The following is a 16,562-nucleotide window of genomic DNA, read 5'->3' on the forward strand; positions in this document are numbered from 1 at the left end:
ATACATTATCCGTGGAAGACACACTGCTTGTTTTAATTTCCTTTACCGTTCATCGACGTAAAGCATCATCATCATCATTGTTTAGTAACTACTTTTTTTAGATACGACGATATGGGGTATACCAGAGAGTCAGAATTAAAAAATACAAAACCAATAAAGTCCGCCAGACTCATTTTGCCGCGTCAATTGTAAGACATGGTCAATCAGTGAACACAAAATGAATAGCAGGGCTATCCTCTCAAGTGTTATATACTGCGTAGTACTTAGGTGCTTGGGTATATAAATGCTTCGCTCTAATGTCCTTCGGCGGCAAAAGCGTGCTGCCCTGGAATATACGCAGCAAGAAGGCTGGCGGTTGGGTGAGAGAGATCTAAGAATGTGTTGGGTATATCTCATTGAGCTTAAATTCAAAACTTCTCAGAAAAATGGTCGACTGGACGGCACGGCATAACTATTCTCCAGGAGCTGTGCCGCCAAGCGCATTCTAATAGCTTCTAATAAAACCCAAGCTCCAATAGTAGTAGAGTAGCAGAAGGATGGTGCAATCGTTATTTGCGAGTCCTGGTCAACGGATTTGCCGGTGGAGCCATTAAAATGCCATTGCCGCGCCTCTTTCCCCTCGAGGTTGTGCCTCAATGGCTAACCGATGTTCCTTAATTTCCCCCCAAAAAAGGCTGATCACTTTTATGCTTCATCATGCCTAAGAGGTAGATAGTTAAATTCCGTTTTGCTGGATTATTTGGGCGGCGCCCGTGCTAATTTAATAGGGATTTTCAACGAATATTCAGGGGTGATAATCACTATGCGGGCGATTCCAGCCAAGTTTCCAGAACGGTGGTAATAGTTAGATAGATTTGATGACATTTACATCCATGGTTGCTACCAGGTCCGGTTTAGCTTGGGCCGGGGGTTGTCTAAAACAACCCTCACTAGCTCGCGAACGGGACTCAATCTACTGTCACGTGATAGACCAGGTGGGCCGCTCGTCGTCATCATCCTCTCAAGAACATTCTCTCCAACACCTCTCAAACAGCCACCTTCAACGTCCACCACCACCAACACACTGTCTCCTCGCTGCTTGACCCCGGCCCGAGCATGAGCACCACAACAGTTGTTGGTACGGGCCTGCATTTGTTTGCGCTGTCGCCCAATTGGAAGACGAAGATGGCCACGTCCACCACCACCCAGGACTCGCCGTTGGATAAATTCCCGCTCTTCGACGACACCGTTGCGCCCGTCACGGCCGACCAGAACGGCCTCAACAATGACCCTCTCTTTGCTCATCAGTCGTTACACTACTCACAACCTACCAGATGGATGCCGCGGAAACAAGCTTCTCTCTCCCCAGTGGGTCCTAAACAGCGCCCGCGAAAAAGTATCAGTGAAGCCATCGACGGCTTTAGAGATCGTGGAACAAGCGTCAGTGTCAATGCCCAGGAGCTCGCGGAGGCCTTGAAAGCTCCTGTGTCGTATAAACTTATTGTACGCTCTTCTTTTATTTCTTTCTCTTTGGCTGTGTTCACTCTTTTTTCCTGCGGAGGTTGAGAAATTCTAATCCAATTCGTGATCTATGGCCGAGTAGGGTCTCTGCGTCATCTGGTATATGACCTCCGCTCTCACCAACACTTCCTCCAAGTCCATCCTGAATACTCTTCCAAAACCAATTACTCTTACAATCATCCAATTCGCCTTTGTATCGATATGGTGCTCCATCCTTGCGTCTCTCGCGTCCCTATTCCCCTCCCTCCGACGAGCTATTCCCGCTCTAAAAAATGGTTTGCGAAAGCCATCCGTTGATGTCATAAAGACCACACTACCTCTGGCCATGTTTCAGGTTCTAGGACACATCCTCAGCTCAATGGCCACGTCTCAAATACCCGTCTCCATGGTGCATACCATCAAGGGCCTGTCGCCCTTGTTCACAGTACTGGCCTACCGCTTTGTCTTCAGAATCAAGTATGCGAGAGCTACATATCTATCCCTCGTCCCACTCACCACCGGCGTCATGCTAGCCTGCTCTTCTGGCTTTTCTACCAATTTTTTTGGCATCCTCTGCGCCTTCTGCGCCGCCCTCATCTTCGTCTCGCAGAATATCTTCTCCAAGAAGCTTTTCAACGAATCTAACCGTGCCGAAACGGAGGGCCGCCTCGGCGCTGCCCGCAAACTCGACAAGCTCAATCTCCTACACTATTGCTCTGGCCTTGCTTTCATCCTCACCCTACCCATTTGGTTCATCTCTGAAGGTTACAACCTTACCAAAGACTTACTACACGACTTCTCTATAGACCTTTCCACCAAGTCCGGCACCCTCGACCACGGACCCCTGATGCTAGAATTTGTCTTCAATGGTGTCTCCCATTTTGCCCAGAACATCCTCGCCTTCATAATCCTCTCCATGATCTCACCCGTTTCCTATTCTGTCGCCTCCCTCATCAAGCGTGTCTTCGTCATCGTCGTTGCCATTGTCTGGTTCGGGAGTTCCACGACCTCCGTCCAGGCATTCGGTATCGCCCTGACCTTCCTGGGTCTGTACCTCTATGATAGAACCAGCCACGAAGACGCGGCGGACCGTCGCGCAAACGCAGACCGCTTCCACCGCTCCACTAAGAAGCCTTTACTACCGCTCAATACGAGCAGCAACGGCGGTCCTGTCGGCGTCCCCAGTACCAGCAACGGCAGACCGTGGGACGCGAACGGGTATCTGTTCCCGTCGGTATCAAAGTCGCAAGCTGAGCGTCACCACAGTTCGAAGAAGGAGAAGGATCAAGTGTCGCCCAGCCGAAATGGACATGCGAGGAAGACAAGTGCTGTATGGTTGCCTCCGGGGACAAAGCAAGAGTCGACGTGGCAGGAAGGTGATTCGCAGGCGACGCCACCAAAAAACTAAATAGAATTGATGCTTTGTTAAGGAGTCCCAGTTTTCATTTCTTTCGTGAGGGCTTGCTTTCATTTCTTCCTCGAAACAGTGGAGTTTGTTTTTCTAACGCTGTACAACTTTTTTTCCCCTATTTGGCATTCATTTTTTTGTAAAAAAACTGATACAATATAAACATGAGAGTACCTGCCTCCTCATATTTTCCCCCTTTCCCTCCCGGTTTTATCTCTCCTTCTCAATTTGTATAATTGATCGATTTCCCCTCCACCTCTTCCCAATCACGCCAAATTGACAGAATCTCCGTTTATCATATCCTCTATTACTTCATATCCTCTTATCTTCTAGAAAGGGCGGACAAAGATCAGCTGAGCTAAAATTAATCTAAAAGGAGGGCGGAGTTTTTGCTATTTTATTACTTCTTGTTCTGAGTTCCGTTTTACATGGCGCCTTCCAACGTTTAAATGCGCATTATGGCCCTACTTGCTATTTACATGTATTCTCCTTTACAAGTTCGGATTAATTTTTTTTTCTTTCTTTTTTATTATACTCTAAACGAGGTCGACTCCTGGATAGATATGCGGTTTCCTCTTTTCCCTAATACTTCTTCTGTGCCCTATTTTTGGACTTTTTTTTCTGCTTTTTATTCCTTTAATTCATCTTCAACGCGACTATTTTGCCTTGACTTCTGATGAGGGTTTCCCTTTTCTTGTATTATTTTATATCACCCTTTCTGTAAGGCCTATCACAATCAATGGATGATTTCCAAAAGGGACAACACTATTTAAAAAGAGAGGTTTTTGTAAATATTGTGATATTGCTGAATGATCAACTTGTTTTGTTGATTGTTGTTGGTTGTTAGAGAATCCAGTGAGCTCTAGCTACTTCCACTTATTTGTTGACTGAGTAAAAATACATAAGACGAGTTAAGCTGAGGGAAAAACAATCCGAGTAGTATTCCGCAAGATCAACTCATCAATATCCTGAGCATTCCCAAGAGTTTCAATATTCATCATCTGCCCAGCAGCCATCATCCACCGATCCAGAATATAAATACATACGTATGTAGCAGCCGTCGGTAAGGAACAGAAAAACATCCTCATTGAGCCTCTTCGAAAAGAACCCCTAAGCCGCTCCAGCTACGGCGCCATTTATCATTTCTCTTGGAGCATACTGTAGAGGAGGAAGGGTGCGGCAAAGTATAAACTTCCCTTCCTCCTACAATAAATCATGTCCGTAATGAGTATAATTTTTCGTGAAAAGGAAAAAAAAAAGGAGAACAAAACACTTCGAACAAGGAAATTTTTTAATGTGATCGACCCGTTTGCGGGCCGGAGAAGCGTTGTTCCCCTCTGGCCAATCGGCACCGCGGATATGTCATTTTGGTAAGCACCTTATCACGTGAGCCGCATCGAGTTCCCAATCCCAACTTTCCCGGCAACTGCAGACTGCACATACCAAAAAAGAGGTACAGAGGAAGGATATCAATTGTGCCCTGACGACGGAGGGGTCAGATATACACCACCCTCCCACGCTACCCCTACGCCTTTTCTTTTGTCAATTGAGTCAATAATCTTTTTTGTTGTTGCTTGGGGACGCCCCCAAATTAAACCTTCAAAAAGAAGATGCGGCCGCAACTCCTGCGTGCGGCGGCCAGGTCGAGGAGACAGCACTCGCCCTCCCTGCGCCACTCTTGCGGCGGATCCGGTTATTACTGTGGTCACATCAGTTATGCGGCGGGAGCAGGGAGGTCGAGGTCGTTTGCGACTACGGTGCCGCGTCCAGCAGAGGTGGAACTTACTATTGGTGCGTGGATTTCAACTCGGGAGGGGCGTTGGGGAGGGATTGATATGGATTTGAATTGGATACGGATGAATTACTGACCTGCAGAATTTCTATTACAGATGGGAAGAAGGTTTCGATAGAAGGTTGGTGCCTTGTAGATCGTTCGGGATGGACATACTAGCAATGAATCGGATTGGATTTAAATGGCGGTGGTGAGGGTTGGGAATTATGCTGACTTTTGTTGGTATAAACAGCTGGCTCTGCTTTGATTCAAGCGTGTGAGAAGGCAGGTGTTACAATTCCTCGGTATGTCCAACCAATGGCCTTATGACGTTGATTTATTTAGCTTACTGACTAACTGAAATTACAGATATTGTTATCATGAGTAAGTTGAATTTATTTGAGGGGTTTTTCCATTTCCTTCCCCTGCCGGGTAAACTTGGTTGCTAAGTATGGTTTCAGGAAGCTATTGATTGCAGGAAACTGTGCGTATGACTACTCCTTTGAAGTAGCGAATGCCATTCTAACGGTCAGAACAGGTCGGATGTGTCTAGTCGAGGTAGAACGAGCTCCGAAGCCAGTAGCGTCATGCGCGTGGCCAGTCCAACCAGGAATGGTAGTTAAAACCAATTCCCCCATTACACACAAAGCGAGAGAAGGGGTCATGGAATTCCTCCTCGCTAACCATCCCTTGGACTGCCCTATCTGCGATCAAGGAGGCGAATGCGACCTACAGGACCAATCGATGAGATATGGTGCGGACCGTGGACGATTCCATGAAGTAGGCGGCAAGCGAGCAGTGGAGGATAAAAACATTGGGCCATTGATCAAGACTTCGATGAACCGGTGCATTCACTGCACACGCTGCGTCCGCTTTGCAAACGACATAGCTGGTGCACCAGAGCTTGGGACTACTGGTCGAGGAAATGAGATGCAGATTGGCACTTATCTGGAAAAGAATCTGGATTCGGAATTGTCCGGCAATGTTATCGATCTATGTCCCGTCGGTGCTCTGACGTCGAAACCATACGCCTTCCGAGCCCGACCTTGGGAGCTCAAACATACTGAATCTATCGACGTCCTGGATGCTTTGGGATCAAATATTCGTGTGGACTCCCGTGGAATGGAAGTCATGCGCATTCTTCCCAGACTGAACGACGATGTCAATGAGGAATGGATCAATGATAAAACTCGATTTGCCTGTGATGGATTGCGAACTCAACGACTCACCACCCCCTTGGTCAGGAAAAATAACAAATTTGTTCCGGTTACCTGGGAGCAGGCCCTGACAGAGATCGGAGGCGCTTTCCGCCAGATTGCACCGAAGGCCAATGAATTCAAGGCCATCGCGGGACATCTCGTCGAGACCGAGTCCCTAGTTGCCATGAAAGACCTGGCGAACCAGCTAGGGTCAGACAACCTGGCACTCGACCAGCCGGGTGGGAACGCCCCCATCGCACACGGGATTGATGTACGATCAAACTACCTCTTCAACTCTCAAATTCATGGCATAGAAGAGGCCGATGCCATCCTCCTCGTCGCTACCAATCCTCGCCATGAAGCTGCTGTCCTCAACGCCCGCATCCGCAAGCAATATCTCCGTTCAGACATCCAAATCGCCCTCGTTGGCGAAACCTTCGCCAGCACCTTTGATTTCGAGCACCTCGGCACGACAGCTGCAAACCTCAAGTCTGCTCTCACAGGCCCCTTCGGCAAGACTCTTGCCTCCGCCAAGAGACCTATGGTCATCGTCGGTTCTGCCGCTGCCGAACACCCAGATGCAAAAGCCATATTCGAAACCATCGGCGCCTTCGTTGATAAGAACTCTGCGACCTTCAACACCCCCGAATGGCAGGGTTATAATGTCCTTCAACGCGCCGCCTCTCGTGCCGGCGCCTACGAAGTTGGCTTCACAACTCCCTCCCCTGATGTCGCTGCCACACAGCCAAAGATGATCTGGCTCCTCGGTGCGGACGAAGTTAATGAAACAGACATCCCCAAGTCCGCTTTCGTTGTCTACCAGGGGCACCACGGTGACCGCGGTGCTCAACTCGCAGATCTGGTCCTCCCTGGTACTGCCTACACGGAGAAATCCGGTACATATGTTAACACAGAGGGTCGGGTGCAGATTACGCGTGCTGCCACTTCACCCCCCGGCGCTGCCCGCGATGATTGGAAGATCATCCGTGCAGCCAGTGAGTTCCTTGGCGCGCCGTTGCCATATGACGATGTGGAAATGTTGCGGGATCGTATGGAGATGATCTCTCCAGTGCTGCGCAGGTATGATGTTGTGGAAAATACCTCAGTAGACATAAGTGCATTGAGCAAAGTGCAGCTGGTGGATCAGAATCGAGGCGCTGCGGTGGGGAATGAGCCTTTCAGGAGGGCCATTGATAATTTCTACTTCACAGATTCGATATCGAGGAGGTGAGATATTTGCCAATTCTTTCCCCTCCTGCCATCCCATCCTTTTTTTTTTCCATTCGGCTATTTACGCTAACCATTATCACAGCTCCCCGACAATGGCACGTTGCTCGGCTGCTAAAGAGACCGGAAACCCAGATACTAACTTCATGATTGGGAGTGCGGTGGAGGAGCAGCAACGGCTTGGTGGTGTTTCAAGTGCATAGTAAATAATATAACTTTTTTTTTCTCGCGCTGTATTTATTCTATTCTACTTTATTCCATTCCTATTTTGTTGAGAAGAAAATCAAGACCAAAGAAACAACGAAACAATACAAAAACCACAACAAATGAGCAAAGCATTTTTCCATTTCTTATTCAAGCGGTCCTCCAATGCTTAAAATGGTTCATTCTTAAGCCTTTTCTTTCGCTTGGTTGGTTTTGTGTGTGTGTGTGTGTGTGTGTATTTGTTTGAATACATTGTTTTCTACGCCCTGCACCTCTTCACCTATCATATTCTCACTCTCACTCTTTCTCTCACTCTCACTCTCACTTACTCTCTGGTTTCTTTTGTCGATTTCTAGATACAGGAGAGGTAGGTAGTTTTGTACCTATGTAAAAATATTGTCTACAGGAAAATGCTAGATTGTGAGAGGGCATAGACTGCCTTTTGTTTTAGTGCAGGAGAAAGAGAGGCGAGGGAGAAATGTACAACAAAAGGGGGAGGCTGGAAGCTGGTGAAAAATGAGGTTTAGAGGATGAGAGGATGAGAGGAAAGTAGAGACAGGCGGAGAAAAAGGGGAAATAACCAGAGGGTGGAAGAAGTTGGTGGAGGATGTGACTGTCTATATGTATTACTCTGGTAGCTTCTATCATGTACCTTACTCCATACTCCCAATTTCATCATACCTTTACTTTCAGGTTCCAGAGAAGGACCACGATATGCCAATGAGGAATGATGACAAAATCATTCTGTGAACCCTTAGTACAGGAATGTATGGATCAACTAGATTTCGTTTAAGGTGTTCAAGCTATTCGTTCGGGGAGATACATGGATATCCTCCAGCATGACATAATTAAATCCCAAGGCATGGTTTGCAAGTGTGGTAGAGCACAAGAACTAAATCGGGGGGATGTTAGGGGATGTCCTGTATAAGTATGGCTATACAGCAGTAGGAGATGGGGGTCAGTGTCTCCTTTTAATCATCACCAATGATATTGACAGTGAAGCCTTTACCCAATGATGGGCATAAGTAATGAATAGAAGAACCAGGCTACAAACTAGATCATGTACACCATCATCAGATATTGGTATAGACAGTCCCGCTCTGTCTGCCGGGATTGCATGAGTGATTGCCATTTGATTCCGGCACAGAGCATAAAGAATCTCTCAAAATAGAGTAATGGTATGGTTGGCTAAAATCAATCTGTAAAGATCATCACAACTCATCATCAGAACCAGAATCACCCTGCTCCGCAGGGTTGGGTTTCATGGGACCCCGCTTCCTTGTAAAGGGAAGCTCTCGACGTGGTGGAGGGCTGGACGTCTTCTTTGTCGTAGTTGCCGAAGATGTCGGTTGCTTTGACGACGCACGTGTAGCCCTCTTTCCACCATTTATAGCTGGTGGAGGACTAGGAGCTTTTGTCGGCGCTTCTACTTCATCTTCGCTAGCAGTTTCATCCTCGAGTGGATCCGGGGTTTCCTGTCCTTCTGAATCCGTAGAATTGTCCTCGTCACCCGCGCCCTCTTCCTCATTCTCTCGACTAGCAGTACCCTTCTTCCCAATATTGTCTATATCCATTGTGTCAAAACCATCCTCGCTCTCTGACGATATGGAAGGTTCTTCTGCTTTGCGCTTGCCGCGTTGCCTTGAACTCCCAATTTCTGAGGGATCAGAAGTTCTCATCTCATCCACTAGATGAAAAACTTTAGCATAGAAAACAAGGCAAGGGAACCTAGAACAAAAGAGATGGGTACGCGAACCTGTCGCGGGATCAATCTTTGCAGACGCTAGCAAGCGTTGCTGATTCCTAATTTTCAACTTCTTCTCATTTAACAGCTGGGCGAATTTAGCAATCAACTGGTCATCGTGCTCCGATTTGATCTTTATTAATTCCTGCAATTGCGAGTTCAGCTTGTTAATGGTGGTTTCTACTGCATCATATTTAGCAGTTAAGGAGGTTAGTCCTTCCTCCAGTTCATCCGCCCGCGTCACCGCCAGACCAGTCCAGTCAAAAAGCTGGATGGCCTGGTCATCATCCTGCTTGAGAGATATGGTTCCTAATCTTTGCTAGAGCATAGATGAGTGTCAGAACTTTGTCAAATGAAGTCAACGAGTTCGAACCAGAGGATACATACAGTAATTGTATCGATTCTCTTTCTCAAAGTGACGACAATCTCCTTGTCGCTCTCATCATCTTCGTTTTGTTTAACTGTGGCTGCAATTTCCAACCCTGCCTTATGCTCTTCGGGCACCGATGCAGGCTGTTTCTGCCCAAGTGCGTATGCAAGAATGCCGGCCCACTCGTCGACAGTGCCCTGGTAATTTTTGGCGCGCAATTTATCAATCTGAGTCGATTTCACTAGAGCAATGATATTAGCAAAATTGGCTACAGATAAGTGCCAATGTTCAGCTATACCTAAACCTCGATACGGAGCTTCCCCCTCTGTGGCAACCAGTGTTAGATCAAGCTCTGAGCGGCCTGACCTAGCAACTTTAACCAAGACAAAGTCACCAAGACTATCACTTCTTTGTATGCGCAAAATCGTTTCTTTTGTCATGATTTACAGAAATATAAGAATTCATATGGAGAACTGAATTGGCTGACGGAAATGCTGTTGTTTGCGGCCACATGGAGGCAAGCTTGAGAGAAGTTGATATTGCAGGCAGCAGTGATGTAATTACTGTCAAGGAATAGCTTCAAGGTTACCAAACTTACCATACAATCACATGATATAAAACCAGGGTTACGCGTGAGACGACGCGCTGACCCTCGCTTAACGAACCCTTTCCAGACTAGCCGCCTAAGCGCGTTCGATCTCCGCGCTTGGTCCCAACCTCCTGCTCGGGAATCTGGGATCTGGCCTTGCTCAAAGGACCACAAAACCGACGACGGGCAACGATGACGAAGGATGTGATACTGAGACTCACCGTTTGACCCAACACTGCCATTCCGTTTCTTGGATACTTTACGTCCCAGCCACCGTCCCAGCTGTTGCCCTCCCAATTTGCAACAATTTCGATCCCAACTATATCCAGCTGTCCTCGTTCTGTTGCCCATTGCCCAATATCCAAGTTCCACACAAGCTCAATAATCTAGGCCAGCCTTGTATAACCTGTTTAATCGGCTCCTGTCCACGATAATTCTATCCACTATACATGAGAAAAGCCAGGTTGGGAGCTTTCGACTGTATCTCGTTCAAATCCCAAAGCAGCAAAATCGACTTCTCAGGCTCATGATCAACTTTCTTCTATCGAACAACTCCCTCTTTTGTTTTCGGTCCAACCACCCCAAGCCTACTAGAATCCTATTCAAAAGAGGTGGCAAGACCGGCACGGAATGACTTGTCATCCTCCCTTGTATCGTGTCTGCCGAGGTCAACGTCTCGAGTTTACTATCAAGCACAAGAAGTCTTACCTAATACTATCTTACGGAGATAGAATTAAATTATCTTGAATACACAAGCTACCACAGCTACAGAGGAGCCAGCTCAGCTGGGGATTATCTCAGCATGGAGACATCTCCTCTGAGGCTGCGCCAACCTCAAGAAACAGACGAAGCAATCGAATGCTGGGACGACGACGAAGATCTACAGTGTAATGATGATATCCAGTTCCGTACTGTTTCTGCCGGTACTTCCGTGACAGGATCGTCTTCCTTCCGGCCATCCGGCCACCGTGACTCTATATCTTCTCGTCGTTCCTGCAGATCTGATTTAGATTCTAATGCTGGCGATGAAGATTGGCAGTTGTTGTTACATGACAATGATGAGGCTGCAACAAAGGACGCAATCGCTTCTGCCCAAAGCGCAGGCATCCCCCTCCCTACTGATGTCCCAAGTTCGGCACTGCTTGGTGGTACGATAAAGCGCCTTGGAGGCAGAAAACTCAAAAAGGCCATAGGAGACGATTGGTCAGAAGATCTTGAGTTATCTGGCGTTGAGGGGGACCTTGAACTGAAATTTAATCGCAAAGAGACGTTCCCAGATTCTCTACTCCAGCTTGGGTCGTTTTCTGACTTGAGCCCTGTTAAAGCTCGCGATTTTGATTCGGATCCGTTTATCATTAACAACGATAGTCTTTCCCCGCCACGAAAACCGAACTTTGCCAATTTAGATCGGTTTCGTGATACAGAGGATGACAGCTCTTTCCACGATGTCCCAACTATCAAAATTGCAAAATCACGACCGCAACAGACCATCCTCCCAGCACCTTCGACAAAACCAATCGAGGATGGTGAAAGCTTTGAGGTTGATCTGGAATTCCCTGCTGATGGTGAACCTTTGAAGCTCTCAACAAGGAAGGATAGAATCAAATCCCCAGAACCTTCCCTTGATGACCTTGATACGGAATGGGCTGAGGGCAGTATCGGAGTGCGTTTTGGTGGGACGAAGAGAGACGGCTTTTCTAATCGTAGTTCCACTGTCTCAGCACTTAGCCCAAGTGTCTCAAGTTGTTTAACTGCTGAAAGTCAAGATGATGGACTTGATGGCCTCCTTCTGCCTGATGGCCCATTGGATCTTGAACAAGCGATCAAGAGGAGACAGCAATCTCATTTGTCACAGTCGCCTCAAACTTCTGCACCACACCAAAGCCCAAGACGTGCTTCCCCTACTAATGATGATTTCTTTTCTGGCATTGAAATCGGGGATGGCGAGGTTTTTGATTCAGGTAAACTGACCTTGAACCGCAATATCAAACGCAAAAATAGCAGGCCTATAAGCCCTGCGAGGCGTACCGCCACCAGCATCACCTTCACCAACAAAACTCCAGTACCCCCTACTACTCGTATTCCCAGATTATCCGGCCATGAGCGTCCTCGTTCTACACATCTTGAGCCCGTCTCGGAAAGTGGTGTGCCACTCCCCAAATATCGACGGCCACGCTCGCGTTTGAGTGGCCATAGTGCGCATTCGTCTCTCTCAAGCATTCCTCTTCCCAGTCCACCATCAATGTCCCCACCCCAGAAGACTCCGGGTCGTAGGTCGCCAGGAAACAAGACATCTGGGGAGACATTACGGCTTTCGCCCACTATTACCAATGCCCAGCTCATGAAGGCGAAGCGATCTGTACCAGCATTGCGTAACGTACATCAGTCCGGGGTAACACCCATTCCATGGCCCCCTTCTCGTCAAGATAGTACCACGAGGACACACTCGTCTCGGCCTAAAACACCCACCGCTGAATCTCGCCTTGCTAGCGGTCGTCGCCCTTCTATTCCCTTCCTCCCAGCTGGAGCAGCACACAATAAGTCTCACCACGTCAACGTTAAGACTCCCCGACATTATCGACGCACTGATTCGGACAGTTCTACAGACTTATTTTCGAACCCGCGTTCAACATCTGGACTCTCCAACCGCGACCCTCCCAATACTCCAGGTCGTTTTCGATTTGATTTAGGCCCAGAATCTCTAGCTGCTACGGTCAAACAAACGATTACTAGACCTAATAGGCGAAGAAATTTTGGTGATGGCTCAGAATTGGACATTTTCGATGATCTTCCAACCTCAGCGTCCCTAGAAAGCAAGTTTGTCAAACATCCAATCAGGCATGGTGCTCCCAGGTCTATGAGAAGCAGACTTAGCCAGTCTCATATTGTCCCTCCCCCTATGGCTCACAACCCAATCCCTCGTCCCCATACTAGCCCTACAAAGCAGGACTTTACTCCTCGATTTGCACAAGATACAAATGCCTCGAGGAATGCCAGGGAGCAGCGAATTGCTTCAATGAACTTTACTCAAAATCGCGAAATTACTCCATTAGTCCCACTGAGCACAAATTGGAAATCTTCGACCTCTGTGCGAGCCCTATCTCATTCGTCAATAAAGAATCGCCGCGAGAAGGGTTCTGGTGACCATAAGCCTCATCTTATAAAGCCTATGGGTACTGGCGTACACGAAGCAAAATGTAAGTACATTGAAATCCAATTTGCCACTTTTCAATGACTAATGTAATTTACGCCATTCCAGCCGTCAAAGGAATGCGATACAATCCGGCGACATACAAGTGGGAAGGTAATGAAAATGCAACAGTTGAATTTGAACCGATCCCATCGCCAAGATCACCCAGGACTGCCCCTGCCCTCATCACCAATGTTGGGGCTACCTCGGGCGTCCAAGTCGTCGGCGGAATGGTATTTGATCCTCAGCGCATGTGCTGGTTAAAAGTTGCCGCAACCCAATCCGGCAAAGAGGTCATCACACTCGCTCCTGACGAAGAAGACGTCCTAGAAGGCCTAGATGATTTGAAGGAAATGCAGCAAAAGTCAAATAATGCTTCCAGGACAGCGCAAATCTCGAATGATATGGCAGCGCTGGACAACATCGCTAATTTGGAAGACAAGAGCGCTGGCGAATCATCCGATGAATGGCCAATTACAGAGGAATTCGATGTTGGTCCAGAGTTCATCAAGAGGCAACGTGCGGAAGAGGAGAAATGGAGACGGAAGGTCAGTAAGTGGATCACTCCGGACCGTACAACACTTGGTGATGGATGGAGGTGGGTGATTCGAGATATGGTAAGATCTGATCTCACAGGTACCCATTCGATGGGTAGACACTAATTGTCCCGTTTAATTTCTTCAACCCACTTTTGATGAACTCTTGTTGTCCCTTCCAACGTCATTCACAAACTTTAACGGAGTACACTGGTTTGCTGCTTGTTCTTTTTATAACATCCCCATATAGCGTTCTCGAGAGAAATGGGCTCATGCCACCGTCTTTGTATACTCCCGGATGGTTTCATGGATTTTACCGTGACCCATTTCCTTTTTTCCGCATCCCAATATTTTGTACTTGGTTACGATAGAAATTTTACGACGAACATGCCGCCATGATTTCCCAGGGCCGATTCCCATATCATGCATGCCCTTGATGACTTTACGAACCCCTCCCCCCAAAAAAAAACAGGCCAAAAGTTGTCCTCGATTAACAGTCGTGTATTATCGATCGATGTTTTTCCTGCTAACGAATTTTCCATTTTAACTTATCTTTTACTTTTTTCCAGTTCTAGTTGCCTCTTTCTCTGTGTTGCTTCCTCCTGTTATTACTTATTTTTGTCCTCGGCCCCCTTCATCTTCGATGCATGTATTGTCTGTACTTAGTAACTTTTAACTATGTTGGCCCTTTGTTTATTAATTGGGTGTCTTCATCTTGCATTTACTATTACCATAGAGCTTCCAGCTTTTCTCGGTTACTATTGTTGTGCGTCACTCGTCCGCAATATCCATTGAAGTTACGTCCACCATCAGCCGTGGACGGGTGGGTGTAGTTATCACTGAGTCTAAATATATTCTCCAGGCCCATGACACCTAGACCACCATTCTCTCAACATTTATTATCGAATGCTGCTTGAAGAAACAAGTGCCGCCTCGCCGGATATCTACATCAGTAAAGCAGCTTAAGACGTCATTTTTTTTTTTCATTCTGGCCAATTGCCAGCGAAATTCGGTTAGCAGTTGGATGGTGAACACACCTCCCGAATCAATAGCCGACTGGACAAAGTATGGGATATGATCCGACTTTCTTCCGCTCTTTTCTGCCCACAATCCAGGAGCGCATTTCCAACCCACACACAGCCTCAGCAAGTGAGGACTACACAGGATGCAGGTGTATGCATTGGGGGACGTATACATACTGTCACCTGCATACATGACCAGAACATACCTACGTACCAGGCGAGAAATTTCTTTCTCTCTTTCTTATCCTCAGCTCCTTCTGAGTTCTGTCTAGACGAAGAAAAATTTATGGAAGCCAATTTAAATACGAAAAGATATGTATTTCCCTCTGGTCTGAAACACAAGTTAACTCCCCTAAGAACTGGCTTTTGATCAATCTCCGTGAAAGCCATATTCAGTTACGCCCTCCGGCTCCCTTTTTCAACTTCTCATCCTGTCCGTCCAACGCACATCCTCCTACTTCCAACATGTCAATAGATGAAAGGAAGTAGCGCCAAACCCGGCCACAATCAATCCATGTATTATGTTATATATGACCTCAGGCATACCAAAAAAGAAAAAAAAAAAGTCACACTCAAGTCAAGATTCGATCTCGGACCGGCTACTACGTTCTACAGTCATGCACACATCTCTCGGACCTTATGACGAGAAATTTGTTTGCTTCTCTTTCTCCTCGAAGGACTACGATATGAGCCACATTCTATCCCTCTTAATCGTACCCACTTTAATTTTTCTTCATAGCTACTTGACGCTCTCCGTCTCGCTTTTACCTTATATATATTCTAATATTGCCTCGTCCACTGTGTCCAACTTTCGTTGGTGTCGTATGTAAATAAAGTTCTGTGCAATGTTACACATTGTACGATATCTGTGAAGAGATGGTGTGCCTGTAACAGCTCCGGACACGAGAGACAGGAGCAGGATGCACTGAACACAGGAGATGCAGAATGGCACTGAGTTACTCAAGTACGTCCGCGCACGTTTTTTCCATGCAAGGGTTCCTACATATATATATTTCCATGCAGACATAGTAGCATATTCACTCTAGTAGAACGGATCCGCAACCAGAAAACCGAGAGAAGGAATGGAATTCCCACTCAGCAACAACAATCTCTTTCTCAGTTTTGTATCATATATTTTGAGGACCCATATCGGAGGTACCCGATTACATGTAGCCGATAACTTAATGCCATAAAACCGAACCCCATTAATATTAGGGGCACCACTACATTATGTGGCCATTCGGTTATCCAGAATCAACATTAGGCAAAACGATTTCATTAATACCAGCAAAGCAAGCGAGAAATGAAAGGAACGACAGAAACTGTAAGGAACAAACTGTCATCCTATGACCACTTCAGCCGAAGCCCAACGCTTGAGGACGCGCAGAAAAGAGAACGGCAACTGAGCTGAAAATGGGTGCTAATTGGATTGCGAAGGACTGAGCGTAGGCAAGATCGGACTAGGCCTTTCGATTTGGACTTGCATACTCCCATGGGAACGACCCACCTCGATCGATCCATTTGTAGCAGATGGAAGCCAACACTATAAACCAACTTGCCGAACATTTATTGGTTTCGTTGAAGGAGGTCCCATTTGAGGGGTATTGAAATTCGTCATCTCCATATAGCTAATTGTGTGTGTGTGTGTGTGTGTGTGTGTAAAGAAAAAGGACTTGGTTGCGGAGGCAAGGGTGCCCCTGTCAGAGTTAGAACAATCTGTTTTCAGCCATTGGTTGACATGACAGTGGCTGGGGAGAAAATCGCATTCTGAGAAATGGAATATGTGCTTTCCCATAAACCATTGGACAGTGACGCTTGAGCTT

At 47.0% G+C, this 16,562-nt stretch overlaps 5 protein-coding genes across 5 annotated transcripts; 3 read left to right on the forward strand and 2 right to left on the reverse strand.

Annotated features, from left to right (window-relative positions):
* Positions 1-696: 696 nt before the first annotated feature.
* HCBG_08859 (DUF250 domain-containing protein) lies at positions 697-3,072 on the forward strand (the record flags this gene model as incomplete). Its single annotated transcript, XM_045435908.1, has 3 exons — positions 697-707; positions 975-1,482; positions 1,583-3,072. 3 exons carry the CDS (start codon positions 697-699, stop codon positions 2,885-2,887), a joined length of 1,824 nt encoding a protein of 607 aa, XP_045283437.1.
* A 1,425-nt stretch (positions 3,073-4,497) lies between these two features.
* On the forward strand, positions 4,498-7,556 carry HCBG_08860 (NADH-ubiquinone oxidoreductase; the record flags this gene model as incomplete). The annotated part of the gene is made up of 7 exons (XM_045435909.1): positions 4,498-4,678; positions 4,777-4,800; positions 4,912-4,963; positions 5,028-5,042; positions 5,120-5,142; positions 5,197-7,084; positions 7,170-7,556. The coding sequence occupies 7 exons, from the start codon at positions 4,498-4,500 to the stop codon at positions 7,285-7,287; spliced, it is 2,301 nt and encodes a 766-aa protein (XP_045283438.1).
* A 943-nt stretch (positions 7,557-8,499) lies between these two features.
* HCBG_08861 (uncharacterized protein) lies at positions 8,500-9,928 on the reverse strand (the record flags this gene model as incomplete). The annotated part of the gene is made up of 4 exons (XM_045435910.1): positions 8,500-8,975; positions 9,045-9,351; positions 9,420-9,643; positions 9,701-9,928. The coding sequence occupies 4 exons, from the start codon at positions 9,840-9,842 to the stop codon at positions 8,500-8,502; spliced, it is 1,149 nt and encodes a 382-aa protein (XP_045283439.1).
* Positions 9,929-10,793: 865 nt separating this feature from the next.
* On the forward strand, positions 10,794-13,843 carry HCBG_08862 (uncharacterized protein; the record flags this gene model as incomplete). The annotated part of the gene is made up of 2 exons (XM_045435911.1): positions 10,794-13,188; positions 13,251-13,843. 2 exons carry the CDS (start codon positions 10,794-10,796, stop codon positions 13,841-13,843), a joined length of 2,988 nt encoding a protein of 995 aa, XP_045283440.1.
* A 601-nt stretch (positions 13,844-14,444) lies between these two features.
* HCBG_08863 (uncharacterized protein) lies at positions 14,445-14,914 on the reverse strand (the record flags this gene model as incomplete). The annotated part of the gene is made up of 2 exons (XM_045435912.1): positions 14,445-14,590; positions 14,755-14,914. 2 exons carry the CDS (start codon positions 14,912-14,914, stop codon positions 14,445-14,447), a joined length of 306 nt encoding a protein of 101 aa, XP_045283441.1.
* Positions 14,915-16,562: the final 1,648 nt, after the last annotated feature.

Source organism: Histoplasma capsulatum (genome assembly GCF_000150115.1).
Source record: "Histoplasma capsulatum G186AR genomic scaffold supercont2.18, whole genome shotgun sequence".
In the NCBI taxonomy this organism is placed as follows: domain Eukaryota; kingdom Fungi; phylum Ascomycota; class Eurotiomycetes; order Onygenales; family Ajellomycetaceae; genus Histoplasma; species Histoplasma capsulatum.